Here is a 17,778-nt window from a genome sequence, read left to right as displayed (position 1 = left end):
AATTGTGGGAGATAGATGCTATTATTGACCCCATTTTACAGAGGAGGCAACTGACACTAAGAAAGTTCCATGATGAGGCTGGATCTGAACCCAATTATACAAACAAGCTAGATTTCTCACAGATATGAATAACTGAGAAAGGAGATAGTCTTTGATCCAAATAATTTTTTAACCAAAATACAAAATGGATTTGTAATCTTATTTGGATACTTTCTCCAGCAAGATCATAATCCATTCATGTCTAACCATCTTGTATGATCTGGTTCATGTCTTCCCTTAAATTTTGTCCAGGGGTTCCACGCATTATGTTCAGTCCTTCTATTCCTTCTCCTGGCATCAGGAGGCTAGAGACAGAATAGAAAAAACTAAGCACTGGTTATCCTTTACTTTAATGGAGTGGCCAGGCTGATCTTTTTCGATCATATTCTTTTTTGTTAGCCTTTTGTACTATGATTCTTTTTCATACTTCCTTATTTGATATGTGTCACAGTCTGCTCACTCACTATTTGCCCCTATGTTGCCTTATGAGTGATTGTTTTATTTTAAAAAGAACTCTAGCAGAAGGCCATGTGCGGACTTCAACGGGGCAAGATGTCACTAGAAGGTGGGTGATGAATGCTTCCAATGCAGGAAATTTAGAAGTACTGGGGAGAAACTAATAAGAAAACAAGAGAGCACAAGCTGAGTTATAAAAAATAAATGCCAGAGAATAATGTCATATAACCAGGGAGACATGGGGAGGAGAAATAATGGAGAAAGCCAGTGGTAGATGAAGGGTATCAAGTCCTAGCATCTTGAGCTTTCAGTTTGTGAGAAGCAGTGTTTTCTAGATACAGGCTTCCATGATCCTATCTGGATGAAGATGAGAGCTCAGGGGACTTCATTCAAAGAAGTTTCATTGATGATCTGGTTCTCATATCAATAAACTCATAACCTCTAATGCTGAGTTGTAGATGTTACCCTGACACCCCACCTGCTATACCAGTAAGTCAGAGTAGGAATCAGAGGAAAGTGCTTCATAACTTCTGGAAATAAAAGGCAGAGGAAGAAATGATTTGTGGAAACAGATGACAGAGTGCTGTTTAGTTATTATATTGTTAATGATCTTGTATTCTTATCATAAGTAAATGTTTCTTTGTTTTAATATGATGTCATTTGTTTTCATTTTGGCTTTGGGGAAAAATTTAGATCCACATCAGGTTAGAGCAGTAGTTTTGATTTAAGAACACAGCTCCAGCACAAGGCCCAACTGTCCCTTAGCAACAGCTTAAGTCCCCCTTGCAGAATTCCAGAATTCCTTACTCTGCTGTCCCATGCCTCTACCCTCTGCAAACACACACTTTCCTCCTTACCTTAACTTTTCCTTATAACACTACTCATAGTGAGTTTTTATTCTAATGATATGGACAAGTACACATAAAATATATAATCAAAGATATGAAATCAATAAATACAAATACGCATCTGACAGAAGACTAGTCCCTCAGCCCCATCATTTGAACAGGCACAATATGCCACAGATACAATTCCCCAAATAAAAAAGGCTAGGAAGTCTGCTTCCATCATTACACATAATGATGTGGAATAGAAATAAATGCTTGGAAAGGCTTGGGAGCATGTGTAGAAATTCTGTAACTGGTTCTTGTCTGCTTACCATATGATGAAAATAAGTCTCTTTAATTGCATGAGGCTTTTTAGCCAGAATTCTAGGTGTATTCCAAAGGCGCTAATTAACCTAGTTGCTTCTCTCAGTTTGACTTCTCTTTTGCTGACTTCTTCCTGCCTGTTAGTGTTCTGGTTAGAGAAGTGCCTTAATCTCTTCCCATCTGAGGCCAACATGCAGCTTCTGAACCTGGACCTCAGTTCTTTGCTTCTCTGCTTGTCTATAGTCTCTCCAAATAGTTTTTGTCTAATATATACAGAAAACAGAATCACAGAATGTTAACAGTAACCATAGAGGTAGTCATCAATACAATATTGTCATTTTTACAATTAAGAAAGCTGCTCCTCAAGAGAGATAAAATGCTTTACCCCAAAAGACATAGCTATTAAGGAACAGAGTCAAATCTTGACCTTGAGTCTTGTGATTCCAAGGCAAGTGTACTTTCCCTTATACTACATGGCCATGGAGAGTAAGACTATGGACTTACAAACCATCATGGTGTCTCCTGTATGACTTCCCCAATGACATTTTTCAAATTTCTCAGAATACTTTCTTACCCCAGGACTGTATTTATTAAGTACTTATTTCAATAAAAGTAATAGCATTAATATTTTGTATTTATGTGATGATAAAGGTTTTCAAACCTTTCTATCTAGAGCATTTCATTTGATCTTTACAACCATCATGTGGAATAGAATGAAATAAGTGTTTCCATATGTGCCAGGCACTGTGATAAGTGCTGTTGAATTTGTGCAGTTAGTAAATTTTAGAGTTGAGGAAACTGCAACTTATATATGCTAAATGTCTTGTCAAAGGTAGTCCAGATAATCGGTGCTATGGGTGGGATTCATATCCAAGTCCAACACTCTACTAGATCACATTGCCTATTGTCTGCAATTTCCAGCAATTTTACCACTTGCTTTTTAAACCATCAATTATCTTTCTTCTGCCTCTGAAAATATGAAAATTTATTTCATTTTTAAAAAGAACTTTCAAATAGCTACTGAGTGATTTCTTTATATTCCACCAGAACACTTAGCACAAAGCAGGGAACCTAATAGATATTTAGTAAATATTTATTGGTTGATTGAAAACATCTTCCCCAGGTAAACCTTACCAAATGATAAGTCATGCTTAATGAAATATATGCTTGAAAAACTATTGTAAACCAGATGTTTGTAAAAACAAAAAGTTTCCTGTTGCCTTCCATCACAAAATCAGATACATTCAACTAGAAAGTTTAGATAAAGATTCAGATGACAAAAATGAAGAAAACATCAAAAGAGAAAGTGATATCTCTTGAATAAAACAATATTCCATTTTTAACAATACCTTGATTTTTTAACATGAATTCAACACTGAAATATTCTGAAATTTTGAAAATAAGAGATAAAAGTAAAATATGGAACTGTATAGCTCAAGAAAGTGTAGCAGTACAGTCAATCCTACATATCCTTTCTACCATAAAAGTATTTAAATTTAGTATCAATCGTGAGACATAGGAGATGCTGGCACAGGACCTTCCAGCATGGTATTACTGCACTGAAGAAGGTGCTATATACTCTATGAGCAAAGCAGAATCACAGTTGCACAAAGGAAACCTGAGACACAAATCTAAAGACATCTCAGTCCCAAATGTTCAAACGGTCTATTTGTGCCCAATTTGTGGTAGAGCCTTCTAAGTTTGTATTGGCTGGATCAGCCAGAGTTGAGCACACTGTACCTTGCTTGACCCCCACATTATGTGATCATCGGTCCTCTTTTAGTATGAAGGACCAACAACAACTACCATAAAAGTAACAATTCCTAAAGATAAAAAATTATCCAAATTTTTTATATATCTTGAATCATTTAAACACTTCTAATTTCAAAGCCAAATTAATTCCTTTAAAATTTTTATTATTTTTTTGGTTCTCTTCTTAACAATTGAACCTAATGAACACCAACTTCCTAAATATAGCAAATCCAAGGAATGAAGTTCCCTAGGTCATGTATAATAATTAATGAAACAATGAATTCTAGGTGAATTCTTATCACTTCCATGACTTACTAACTCCTCAATGTTGATACTCTATTCACTGATGAATATCAAACCTATCCACGCCCTCTCTTCCTGTGTCATTCCTACCCAAATATTTTTCTAATTTCTCAACTCCCCGACTTCAAGAAATAAAAACACAAACTCCTTGAGGGCAGGGAACCTATTTTTGCTTTGTACCTCTAGTACTTAGTACAATGCTTGGCACATAATCAGTGCTAAATAAATCCTTGTTGACAGACTCACTGTGGGGGTTCATTCAATATTCTGAGGAGCCTCCTATAATTTGGTAGATAATACTTTGCCAGATAACACATAGCAAATGAAGATTTCAGTTTGTTTATATTCAGTTAGGTTATAATTTTTTTCTTTAAAGAATATTTCCATTACTAACAAGAAGCAAAATTATTCATTTGTATTTCTTTCCTATTTGCCTCTGACTATTCTCCAGTGGGTTTGCTAACAAGCAGTAAAGTTGAATTGAGCTTGAGAGAGAAAGCAAAAGGTCTGAATAATATACAAACTGGGTGATCAAATGCTAAATAATTGAGATTGAAATGTATGCCAAATTGTAATAAAGAATGCTGATTTCTTGTTCTTACCTTATTATTATTCCTTCAGAGGAACAGAAGCTATTAAGAAATGAGAATTGTCTAGTATGTGATTCCCAAAGCTATAGATGTTTACATTTTCATTCATAGTTGAATTTCTATGGCAATATTCAGCAATACAATCTGTCTTAGCAAGTCAGGTATAATTTATCAAAATGGTAAAGTGTACTTGAGTAGAGGTGTATGTCTACATATCAGGGGGAGAAAAACAACTTGCCCAGAATATAAATTTCTGAAAGAGTAATAGCATGGAAGGTGAGCAGGGTACATTTATTCCACCAAATAAAGATATATACTTTTTCAAAAAACTTTTACAATTCCTTCTCTCTAAAAGTCTCTAATATTCTTGCTCCAAAAGTGCAATTCAATTGCTAACTGGGCAATAACTGAATCATGCTAGCTAATTAAATGTTTTCATTGTATTCTCTATATTGATCCAGAGAATATCATGTTTATTTATCCAGAGTGTCATGTTTATTTCTTTAAAGTCTTTAAAACACAATGAAAGAGGGGCAGCTAGGTGGTTTAGAGAATAGAATACCATGCCTGGAATTAGGAGCGTCTGGGTTCAAATCTGGCCTCATATACTTCCCCACTGTGTGACCCTGAGCAAGTCACTTAATTTCCTTTACCTAGTCCTTACCACTCTTCTTCCTTGGAACCAGTACTTAGTATTGATTCTAACAGAAAAGGTAAGAGTTTTAAAACACATACACACACACACACACACACACACACACACACATACACACACACACACACATACACTGAAAGGGTGAGCATATTTTCTGCATTTAATTGTTATGTATTATTATCTGAAAATCTTTGCAATAATTAGAGAATTAACCTTTTCCAAATTGCTTTGAAGTTCAATAGGCTTATTGCTTTTACTCAAAGTCAAGTCAGTAAAAAAAAAAAATGTAATTTGTTACCATTTGTAAACTCCATTCAGGCTGTTCACTGGTTGCATCATGTCCTATTCTGATCTTGTATATTTTGCCAATGTTCTGTATTTGAACCTGAATGAAATTAGAAGTTGAAAAATATCATCTTCACATTTTAGATCATACCCAAGAGAAAGCTATTACATATTTTTTCCTGTTAAAAGCATTTCGCAGTTCTTGGCAGCTGAAGGGCTCTCTAAGCTAGTATCAGCATCTTAGTATTAACCTCTCCATAAAAGGCTATCACTGGAGTCTCACAGATAGGGAATGTAAGGCAGAAATATTACATGATTTAACTAAAATACAACAGAAGTAGTCAGATGAAAGAACAAGATTCAAGAAAATTGCCCAGTGTTCTTTGCACAACATACCTCTCTCTAGGAATCCTCCTTTTTGGTAGACCGAGATCCAGTAAGAAAATATGGACTCTTGAGAAAAGAGATGGGGGAGGTACAGTAAAGAGGAACTTTCATCAAAGAAAAGCTCAGCAAAGTGTTTCCTACAAGAAGAGCAGTAGCTAAAATAAATCTTTGCTATACTTCATCTAATGGAATACAGAAGAATGAAAAAGTGTGTGAAGATCTAGATTCCCCTGGAATATAAGTTCTCTGATGACATAAGACTTTCCTTTTTTCTTTGTATGCTCTCCACCAAGCACTATGCATGCTATGTACATAATCAATAAATACTTACTGATTTGAAGTAAACCTTGGCTCAATTCCCTCAGCTTCTCTTCCTTTTGAACTTCCCAGAACTGCAGACCAGGGAATGTATGTGCAAAACTAAAAGAGCACCAAAATGCCCATAAAATCTATGCACTTAAATTCCTTCCTTTGCTCAGTGGAAGTAATGCAGCTATCATTCACTCTCCATCCACCTAAACCTTCAAAGAGTTTTTGCTCTTCCACATTGTGTTGAGCTTATCCTTCTGCTTCATGGAGCAGTTACTCATAAAACATTGGTACCTTCAGATTGCTTCTTTAAAATGCAAAACCTACCAGAATTATTCTCCCTTTTCTAATAAAAGGATGAGATTCCAAAATCAAAATGGTGACCTAAGCGATGTTGAAAGTCAGCAGACAAATTCATTTAAATTGTAGTAATTGAGTAAAGGCTCAAGTGTCCTGTTTATTTTTTAGGTACCTTAGCTTCTAGTCAGACAGAAAACATTTATTACATGCTCACTATGCACAAGACACTCCACAAAACACCAGGCATTTAAAGAAAGGCAAAAATGCCTCACCTGCCCTAAAGAAACTGATCATGCTAGGACAAACTGCTCCTCTATAACTGCAGAAACCTGCTGTTGAGATTCAGAAATCTCTTTTCTGAGATTTAGGCTAAATGATTTTCCTAAAATGTAGGATGGGGCAGGTAGATGGTACAGTGGATAAAGTGCCCAGCCTGGAGTCAGAAAAATCACCTGCCTGAGTTGAAATCTGGCCTCACACACTAACTGTGTGACCTTGAGCAAACCACTTTTAACTTTGTTGCCTAACTTTCCTCATATGTAAAATGAGTTGAAGAAGAAAATGGAAAACCACTTGAATATCTTTGCTGTGAAAACCCCAAATAGGATCACAAAGAATTGGAAATGAATGAAACAACTAAACAATAAAAAAAATGTAACATGGACACTACAGTTCTAAAGGTATAGACCTCTCCTTGTCAGTAGTGACTGTTAGATACTATAACTCAAAAGTTCATCAGCCTCTTGCAGATTCTTGTGGGTCTAAATTATTCTCTGTCCAGACTTAGAATGCTCTGGGAAGGTCCTTTAGATATAAGAGAGAATCTTCATTTTTTCCCTCCTTAATGCACTTAGCATCGTGGGGGGTTTTGTTTGTTTGTTTGCTTCTATTATCATTATCTCAGTAAGTATCATTTTCTTCTAACAAATCATAAACTTCATGAGGTGGGTATTAGATTTTTTTGACACTTTATATCTGCTCCAATACTTGCAGCTCTCTGCACACAGATCAGGCACTGAGTTCAGGATATAGGATCATAAGATTAGCTCTAGACCTGGAGTTTAAGATATAGTATTGTCTGTTTAGAAATGGGAGGGAATTTGGGGATCACCAGTCCAGTTTTTTTATTCCACAAATGAGGAAACCAAAGGCCAGAGAAGGCAAATAATTTGGTCAAAGTCAGAGAAGTAGTAACAGCTAATATTAGAACAAAGGTGTGAAATCAGAACCCTTTTGATTCTACTGCCCAAATGCTCTCTGTCTCTTATGTTTTTTGGATATAGCATATACATATTCTGAATTGGATAGGAAGAACAACCTTAAGAGAAATCCACTTTTGCCCACTTTTGCACGGTGCATCAAAGTACTTCAGAAAGCAAGCAAGGGCTGAGAATAAACAAAATGGAATGTAGACTCTTTGCATGAAATCTGGGATTGTCTTTTGCCTTCCTTAGAATCCCCAGAACTTAGCAAAGTACCTAACACATAGTAGGCATTTAATGAATATTTATTGACTGACTGACTGGCCAGCTAAATAGTCAAGGACTAAAAGCATACGAAGCAGTCAAATTGTCAACCAAATAATGATTCCTACTATCAAGCTTAGCCATGAGGGAAATTATAATGAACCTAGAACCTCTTCCTAGGTCACAATCCTATGTGCAGAAAGATACAGCTGAATAACTTCTGGTTGGCAATCATATTTCATATGAAAATACAAAATGCAAGAAGAGGTTCTATTTGTTGTTTTTGTTTTTTGTCTCCAGGAATTCTCTAGACCAGTGATTCTTAACCTAGAATCTATGACCATATTTTTAAAAACATTATTGATAACTGTGTTTTCAAATTTTATTTCCTTTGTAATTCTATGTATTTAATTTTATTCATTAAAAATTGTTTTGAGAAGGGGTCCCAAACTGCCAAAGGGAGTATGACACAAAAAAAGGTTAAGAACCCCTACTCTAGCCATCATCATTGTCCAGCTATACTTTGCTCAGATTGATGGTTAACGGGGTCAGGTTCAGCCCTAAAACTACTTTCTTTAAGGAAAGAGATTTGTTGCTACACTTTCCCTCAATTAGCAAAGATGTGTGTATTTGTGCATATGCACACATGTGTGTGCAATGCAGATCAAGGAGGGAATAATGTTTATTGGTTACAACAAACATATGGTAACTTATAGGAAAATCCTGGGATATGAAAGGTTTATGCTAGCAAACACAAAAAATTAAAATCCCCCTCCTGTGTGAGAGAAGTGTATTTTAAGGTAGTGTATATATTAATGCCAGTGCCAATCTTTGCTGTCTACCTGAAATTCATTCTCCTTTCTTGGAAGGAACAGCTGCTCCTTACTGCCCTTGCCAAGAGGTAGTGGTCCAATAACTCCTTTGTCTCCATACACCCAGAGGGTGACATTGGCTTGAGTCCCTGTATTTCCTGTCAGCACCAACACCTGCCATTCATCATCTGAGAGAAGAACTGTGTCACTGGTGGAGGTGTTTCGAAATTCCGCTGCAGGAACAATGACAAAAGAGAACATTAGTAGAAGAGCAGATGTGACATCAAGTTAGTTGTGTCCTTTGTCACTAGGGAGTCCAAGGACATCAAAACTGAGTGCCCTGTATTGTAACAACTCCAGGAAACACCTAGGAGATTAATTGGGAATTATGCCCTCTACTAAGGTTCTGGTTAGGTAAAGCTAAATGACTGCAATGGTGAAAATGAGCAATAAGCAGCTGGTATGTCTGGTGATCTTTAGCTTCCAATTTAGAACATTATAGCAATGTTGGACAGACGACATTATGTCATTCTTTTTCCATTGATTCTTTCTTAATATGAACTAAAATGTGTCTCAGAAATACTAACAAAAAAGGATGTATACATATTTCGATGGGAAATGGAAAATAACAAGGTGGAAATATAAAAAGAGCATTTCAGAAAATGAGAACAACGTCAACATATAAAGCAACAATAAAGACAATAGGTACTGGAATTGGGAAACCTGAGTTCTAATTCTGCCAGTAACTAGCTGGGTAATCTTGGCACACTTCCCCTGACTGACTTGTCCTTTCTCATTCATAAAATGAAGTGTTTGGAGAGGATAATTTTGAAGGCCCTTGCTAGCTCCAAAATCCTGTGATCTATCAGCAAAAAAAAATTTTTTTAACAGAGGAAAAGCTGAAGAGTAAAACTGAATAGATTTGACATTACAGAAAAAAAATGTTTTTCCTAGCTTTTGTTATCAAATAGAATGACAAATTTCTTAGCTTCTTGGAATATATCAGTACAAGATGAACAGAGTAGACATCTGTCCCCCAACATTCTGAGTTATCTGCCTTTTATTAGTTCACACTTTTATTTAGTACCTACTATGTGATCAGCCCTTACTGCTGAGGAGATACAAAGTTTACATATTAAAAAAAAAAAGTTTGTGTTCTTAAATAATTTGAAGTCAAGAGGGGGAAGTGTGGGTGGCAGAACCTCACAGATATTAAAGAAGTATATTAAAGAGTTACAAAACAACGTGCTTTCCTCACAACAACCTTCTGAGGTCTTAGCATTTGAATTTTATCACTGAGAAACTGAACCCCGGGGAGACAACATGATTTTCTCACAATCCCACAGAAAGGCACTCAATTGGAACACTGACTACAAGATTAGAGCTCTATCCCCCATCTTTAGTCACTTGTTTTCAAAATAATTGCACAAAATGTAGCCCCCAGAACTTTTTGGATAAATAAATTCTTAAAGTAGTTACTGCCATGAGGACATTCAAGGAAGCAAGTAATCAGGTCATTTTAGACAGAGCAGGATATGGCTAAATTTCTCAAGGTTTGCCTTGGACCTTCATGTGAAATGAGGGAATTGAACTATGTGGCCTCTCAAAATCCCTTCTGAGATCCCTAGATTTATGGCTTAATGTCTTCCAACAGAATAGTAATAACCTTCCCTCATTCTGGCCTTAAGCTGATAATCCTTTCCTTTGTATCTTTTTAAAATATAATTTTATTTTTATATATTTTTGCATGGTTACATAATTCATGTTCTCTCCACCCCTTCTTCCCTCCCCAAATGACAAGCAGTTCCACTTGCTTATATGTATATACATGCATATATATGTGTGTACATATATGTATTATTGCTCAAAACCTATTTCCATATTATTGGTTTTTGTAATCTTTTAAACCCAAAACTGCAAATCATATATCCATATTAACAAGTGATAAATAATGTCTTTTTCTTCTGCATTTATTCTCCAACTATTTTTTCTCCAGATGTGGATAGCATTCCTTCTCATAAGCCCCTTGGGATTGTTCTGGATCATTGAATTGCTTTTAGTAGCAGAGTCAATCACATGCCACAATGATCATGCCACAATGTTTGAGTTACTGTATATAATGTTTCCTGGTTCTACTTATTTCACTCCACATCAGTTGATGTAGGTCCTTCCAGTTCTTATAGAAATCAAGAGATTCACCATTCCTTATAACACAATAGGATTCCATCACCATCATATACCACAATTTGTTCAGCCATTCCCCAATTGAGGGACATGCCCTCATTTTCCAATTTTGTTCTACCACAAAAAGCCTGCACTTTATGAATATTTTTGTACAAATGGATCATTTCCCATTTTTTTATCTCTTTGGGATACAAACCTAGTAGTGTTATTCTGGATCAAAGGGTATGCATTCTTTTAAAGATCTTGGGTTATAATTCCAAATTGCCTTCCAGAATGGTTAGATCAATTAACAACTCCACCAGCATTGTATTAGTGTCCCAATTTTGTTACATATCCTCTAATATTTACTACTTTCTTTTACTGTCATATTGGTCAATCTTCTAGGTATAAGGTGGTACCTCAGAGTTGTTTTGATTTGCATTTCTCTCATCAGGAGAGATTCAGAACACTTTGTCATATGATTGTTAATAGTTTTTATTTCTTCATCTGAAAATTGCCTATTCATCTCCCTTGACCATTTATCAATTGAGGAGTGGCTTGATTTTTTGTAAATTTGACTTAATTCCTTATATATTTGAGAAATTAGACTTTCGTCAGAGAAATCTATTATAAAAATTTTCCCAGTTTGTTGCTTCCCTTCTAATTTTGGTTGTACTGATTTTGTTTATACAAAATGTTTTTAATTTAATATAATAAATATTATTAAATCTACATCTTATAATGTTCTATATCTCTTGATTGATCTTAAATTCTTCCCTTCTCTATAGATTTGACAGACTATTATGTGTTCACCTAATTTACTTATCATATTAGTCCTTATATTTAAGTCAAATACCCATTTTGAACTTATTTTAATATAGGGTATGAGATAGTGATCTAAACCCAATTTTTACATACTGTTTTCCAATTTTCCCAGCAGTTTTTGTCAAATGGTGAGTTCTTATCTCAAAAGCTTGGATCTTTGAGTTTATCGAACACTAGATTGCTTAGGTCATTTACCCCCTAGTCTACTCCATTGATCCATACTTCTCTTTTAGCCACTACCATATTGTCTTGATGATCACTGCTTTATAGTACAGTTTAAAATCTGGTACCGTTAGGCTACCAGTTCACTTTTTTTTTTCATTTTTTTAATATTTTTATCTTCTGTCCTTCCAGATAAATTTTGTTATTATTTTTTTATAATTCTCTAAAAAAAGTTTTTTGGTAGATTGATAGGTATGGCATTGAATAAGTGAATTAATTTAGGTAGAATTGTCATTTTTATTATATTAGTTCATCCTACCCATGAGCAATTAATGCTTTTTTTCCCAATTGTTGAGACCTAGTTTTATTTGTGAGAAAAGGGTTTTGTAGTTGTGTTTATATAATTCCTGTTTTTCTTGGCTATGTATCTTTCATATATTATTTTGTATTACAGCTATATGTGTATGCATCACACCATCTTTCTTAACTATACATTCAAAGAAAGTCAAAACCGTGTCTTAGCTAACCCTCAGTCTTTCCAAAGTGTTCCACTCACAGTAGATTCTCTAACCATGTGCTGAACTAAATGAATTGAGACTGTTCCTTATTTCTGAAATGCTTTCCTTCCACATCACCAACTCCTGGCTTCCTTTAAATTCCATACTAAATCAGCCTATAAAAGGAGTTTTTCTGCATTCCCCTACCCTCATCCCCTCTAGTGCCTTTCTGCTAATATTATTTTTGATTCAGACTCTAAACAAGTATCCTTTTCACACTGAAAGTTTTAAGTATAGGGCACCTGTACTCTGGAAAATCTGCATAAAATTATTTGACTCTCCATACTAGAAAAGTATTTTTTTTTTCGTTTATGGGGTATTTACAGTAAAAGAAGAAATTGGGTAGATTTGGGGCACTAAAAGATAAAATATTTTATATGTTGCTATGCTATACATATATTTTACATATTTATGAGTTTCTAAACTTTTTCTGTGTTACATGTTGGCCTTTGCATGTCATCTATGGCTTCCATAAAACTCCCTCCAAATTCCCATTTAATTTCTCATGGTATGATCTCTATGATATATCAAGAAATATATCAAGAACATGATGAGGAAAGCCATAATGTAGAAGGGATATTCATATTTATTATATGTGTATGGCTATTTACATGGTATCTCCCTCATTAGAATGGAAGCTCATTGAAGGCAAGGATTGTGTCTTTCTTTGTAACTTCATTGTCTGGCACATGGCAGGTGACTTATGACTGTATTTTTAATTAATCTGGTCATTTTAAAGTTCAGTAACAATTAAATTCACTAAGAGAGCTAGGGTTAGATTCTGGGATTACTGACTCTACATGAAGTGTTCAACCCATTTTGTCTCTCTTGTATGAGTCAAGAGACTATAAAGGATCTCACAAAAAGTCAAATGGTAATCTCACCTGCCCACTAGTACACCCATACTTTTAGAAATCAATAGTTGCTTGAAGGAAGAGGGATTGGATTTATGATTTCCTTAGTATAGGGAATTCCCAGATGAGGAAACTTCCATTTCAGAACAGGTTGTCATCTACTTGAAAATTTCTAAGAGTTGTTTAGAGAGGTTAAGGATTTTTCCTAGGGTCACATGGTCAATATTCAGCAGAGGTGGGACATGAATCCATGTTTTTCTGGCTCCAAACCAGTTCTGTAGTAACTAAAACTCCCTAGTAATTAAATGTTCCAAGTAAGTAACATTAACAATATTATTGCAATAGCAGGCAAGTACAGTATCTTACAGAACATTGGAGTAAAATTTTTCCTAGTACTAAAGCAACTTAGGGGCAATTAGCTGCCATAATAGTGAATAAAGTCCTGGGTCTAGATTCATCTTCTTGAGTTCAAATCCAGCCTCAAGCATTTACTAGCTGTGTGACCCTAGACAAGTCATTTAACCCTGTCTGCCTCAGTTTCCTCATCTGTAAGATGAGTTGGAGAAGGAAATGGCAAACCACTCCAGTATCTTTGCCAAGAAAAACTCAAATGGGACAATGAAGAGTCACACATGCCTGAAACAATCAAACAACAAGAAGAAGCAACTTGGTGGTCAAAAAAGAGTCACACATTTCCCAAGGTAGTTAATTTATTCTCAGTCCAAAGGCGGTTTTAGGCTATTACCCAATAACAAGTCTCTGTGGACTTGATAGGTTCAGTAGTAAACTAAACTGGACAGATGACTTTTCAGGGTTCACTTCACACAAATCCAAAGGGCAATATTTGGAATCAAATATTTGTTAGACTATATAGTAAAGAGTCAGAGCACAAGGGCACTTTCTACTTGGGTTACGGTCATTGATAACATAATATGGTATCATCTGTAAAGTAGAACAATGTATTATAATTTATGTCATTCCCAATTAAAAATGAATATAATCGAATGATGCAATCTTTTGGAAACAAATGGATGTCCATTAGTCTCAAGCTATAAATTTCTTCTCCTGAGGACCATAAAAGTGGAGGCATTTGTTGACTAAAGGCTAAAAATAATCTATAGAGAGAGGGCATTTGATGGCCACTCTGGGTTAATCGAAAGAGCTCTCTCCTTCAGAAATCTTACTGATTAAAATCCATTCTAAATAACATCTATCCCAATGGCTCAGAAATGTCTTCAGTGGGGGTGACAGAATATTTCAGCTCACACCAATCATACACTGATAGTGATTCATTATCCCTCTGTGCCATCCTATAGGAACTCTAGGACAGAAATTGTATATCATAAATCTGCTTAAGTATAATTTGTTTTGGGTTTAATTTTTTAACGTGTTCTAAATTCAACATGTTAGTTCTAAAAGCTGTCCCAATTGTTGCTGACAATGAGTCAGAGAAATGTAGAATGAATGAATGAATGAATGAATGAATGAATCCCACTTATTCATAGGCTAGGTCAAGGTTGGGGTCAGCATAAAGCACAGATCACCACTGGGGAGAGCCTAAGTGATAAGGAGATGTCACTGAAGTGACAAGGCCAGCTCAAGAGAGCTAATTTATACTGAAACCTAAAGCAGCAATTTGAAGTCTGGGGTTTTGCACCAATCTATACTACAGTGAACAAATAAAATTACTTTTTAAGACACCGTGTACTGAAATGTACACAAAGATATTGTGGTGAAAGCCAGGGAACCAGTAAAGCTGTGAGGTCTCTGTGTACTTCAAGAAGATGAGATACCAATTTTGCTAAACCTAATATGAACAGTCAAATCCATTCCCCACCTTTAATAGCTTACTATTCAATCAACTGGAATCCAGAAGCATTTATAAAGTACCTACTATATGCCAGGGACTGTATCAGGTGCTAAAAAATATAAAAGACCTAAGAAAATTTGTGATGCACAAAGCTGGTAAGGTTTACTAAGAAATGAATGGGAATATTTTCAAAACCATTGTGACAAGATGGAATGCTGAGCTAAAGACAAGAAGCAGTTTAACATGGATAGGGGAAAAAAAGCCGTGTAATAAGATCCTTTCATGATCTACATCATAGAAAGAATAGACTGGACAAGAGAGAATGAAGGGGAAGTTTTACAGTTGTCTTAAAATATTAGACAGACTATCAGTAGACGAGGGGACAGACTTATTTTCTCTTAATAGAGAAGCAAAATATCAATTGGACATGTACTCAGTGTTGAAGTTTTGGCCTGCTTTAACCAGAGTCCATGTATAAAAAGATTTGATGGTTTTATTTGATCCTAGACTTATGATAACATTTGATATGGCTAGAATAAAAGCAAATCTAATCAGTATGCTTTTGTAGAAGTATAGTGTCTACAATAGGAAATAGCAACCCCACTGAACCCTGAGCTGGTCAGATCAGATCTGCGGTGTCAAGTTCACCTCTGGACATACCATTTTAATAATGGTCAAACTATATTGCTTCCAGCAAGTGTCTGAGAAGATTGAAAACATGGCATATAAGGAACTGGAGCTATTTAGCCTAGAGAAAGGAAAATAAGAGGAGACATGATGCTTGTTTTCAAATATTTTTCCTGTGTTATCCTGGAAGTAAAAACTAAGAGCAAGAGGTAACAGTCTAAAGGAAATTGTTTTCAGGACAACTAAAGAAGAGATTTTACAATAACTAAAACTATCCAACCTTTGAGCAAATTGTTTCTGAAGGTAGTGAACTTTCTATCATTAGAAGTATTCAGATAGAAACTACATGACCACATTTTAGGACCTTTATTATGAGGATATTCTGTACTTTATTAAAAAAAAAACTTGGCTTCTGATATTCCTTTTAATTCTAAATTAATTACTCACTGAACGATTCATTATCATATTGTGAATCATTATTTAGGCAATCATTTAAACACCCACTGTTTAGCAAAATGCTCCAGATGCTGAGGACAATACAAAAACAAATAAGACATAGTCCTTCCCATAACGAATCTTCTGATCAAGTGGGAGATAGAAATTCATGTAGCTAAACTATCTAAGTAAAACAAACAAGAATTTAAGTCCACAACAGGAATACAAAACTGTATAAAATTAGATGAAATAGAGAACACTTGCAGCTAAAAGGAATACAATACGGTGTAAGGAAATAAGTTCTCAGTTGGGTGTCAGAAGATTGGGTTTAAATGAAGAATCAATCTATGGTTAGCCCTGTATGCTCTTGGACAAAACAGTTCTTTTTAGAACTCAGTTTACTCATATCACAAATGATGGAGTCAAACTAAAAATCGGCAAAATTTCTTCCCTAGGTTTAATATTCTGTGATCTATTATCTTTTAATTTAAACTTTTTTTCATATTCTAAATTTTACAGATACCAACAAATATAGACATCTTCATGTAAGGATAATAGTATTGAATGTAAAAGTATTAATATCTTTATAACTTGTTTTGGCTGTTTCAGTTTGGGTTGTTTTTTTTTTTTAAGTTTGTACTAAATTCAATTTGACGGTTCCAAAAGCTGTAATCAATGTCCTTTGTTTCCCTCTGAAGCTCTCTCTGTTCCCTTCTATACATTTTTAGATTTTTATGGAAATTCTTTTCTTTGTTTCTTTTTCCAACATTATCACAAGTACTCACTCCAAAAATAAAAGCCTTACTTTGTAGCACTGTCATTTAAAACAGATACACATATTGGCTATGTCTGAATATATACATTTTATATGTGTGTGTATATATATATATTATATATGTATATATATATATATTGTTCTGCATCTCTACTCTGTCATCTCTTGATCAAAAGATAAGAAGTATGCTTCTTCCTCGGTCCTCTGGAGTCATGGTTGGTCATTACATTTCAGTCAATAAAAAAATATATTAAGGGGGCAGCTGGGTAGCTTAGTGGATTGAGAGCCAGGCCTAGAGATGGGAGGTCCTAGGTTCAAATCTGGGCTCAGACACTTCCCAGTTGTGTGACCCTGGGCAAGTCACTTAACTCAATTGCCTAGCCCTTACCACTCTTCTGACTTGGATCCAATACACAGTATTGACTCCAAGATGGAAGGTAAGGGGTTTTATTTTTTAAAATTTTATATATTAAGCATTTACTATATACCAGCACTGTGGTAAGGCCAGGGGATACAAAGAAAGACAAAATCAATCGCTATCCTCTAAGAATTCATATGCTAATGGGATAAACAACATGAAAATAAGCATTTCCCCATATGATATATACAGAGTAGTTAACAGCAGAGTAATTAAATAATTCAAAGTAATCAGTAATATCAAAGGGGAAGCTACTACTTATTGGAAGAACAATGAAAGTTCACCTGTGTAACATAAGATTTGAGCTGTCGTGAAAGAAGCCCAAGAAACAAAGAAGCTAAACTGAAAAGAAAGAGCATTGATCACGGTTCTAAAGTCTTTGAAATAATTTTTTTAAATAATTAATTTAAGTATTGTAGTTAATATAAAAATTGTTCTACTTGTTCTATTTACTTCATTCTGCAACAGTTCATATGAGTCTTCCCAGATTTCTGTGAGTCCATTTCTTTTATCATTTCTTATGACACAATAATATAATAGAATAAATACCTTAATTTGTTTGGTCATTCCCCAATTTGGGGGCAACTCTATAGTGTACTGGGTAAAGGATAGATTTAGGATAAGATTTAAGAGAAGTGGAAGGCTGT

General features: G+C 35.0%; 1 protein-coding gene across 1 annotated transcript in view; it reads right to left on the bottom strand.

Moving 5' to 3' along the window:
• The window catches only part of RP1 (RP1 axonemal microtubule associated), a 375,431-nt gene that overhangs the window by 224,490 nt on the left and 133,163 nt on the right, over positions 1 to 17,778 (bottom strand). Inside the window, exons 17-18 of the mRNA XM_007487226.3 lie at positions 8,536 to 8,738; positions 5,245 to 5,331 (exon numbers count right to left, since the gene is read on the bottom strand). Of these exons, the coding sequence (XP_007487288.3) occupies positions 5,245 to 5,331; positions 8,536 to 8,738 (290 nt within the window). The remainder of the gene's footprint in view (positions 1 to 5,244; positions 5,332 to 8,535; positions 8,739 to 17,778) is intronic.

This window comes from Monodelphis domestica, chromosome 3 (assembly GCF_027887165.1).
Source record: "Monodelphis domestica isolate mMonDom1 chromosome 3, mMonDom1.pri, whole genome shotgun sequence".
In the NCBI taxonomy this organism is placed as follows: domain Eukaryota; kingdom Metazoa; phylum Chordata; class Mammalia; order Didelphimorphia; family Didelphidae; genus Monodelphis; species Monodelphis domestica.
Note: the sequence above shows the minus strand (reverse complement) of the source record. Positions and strands in the feature narration are given on the sequence as shown.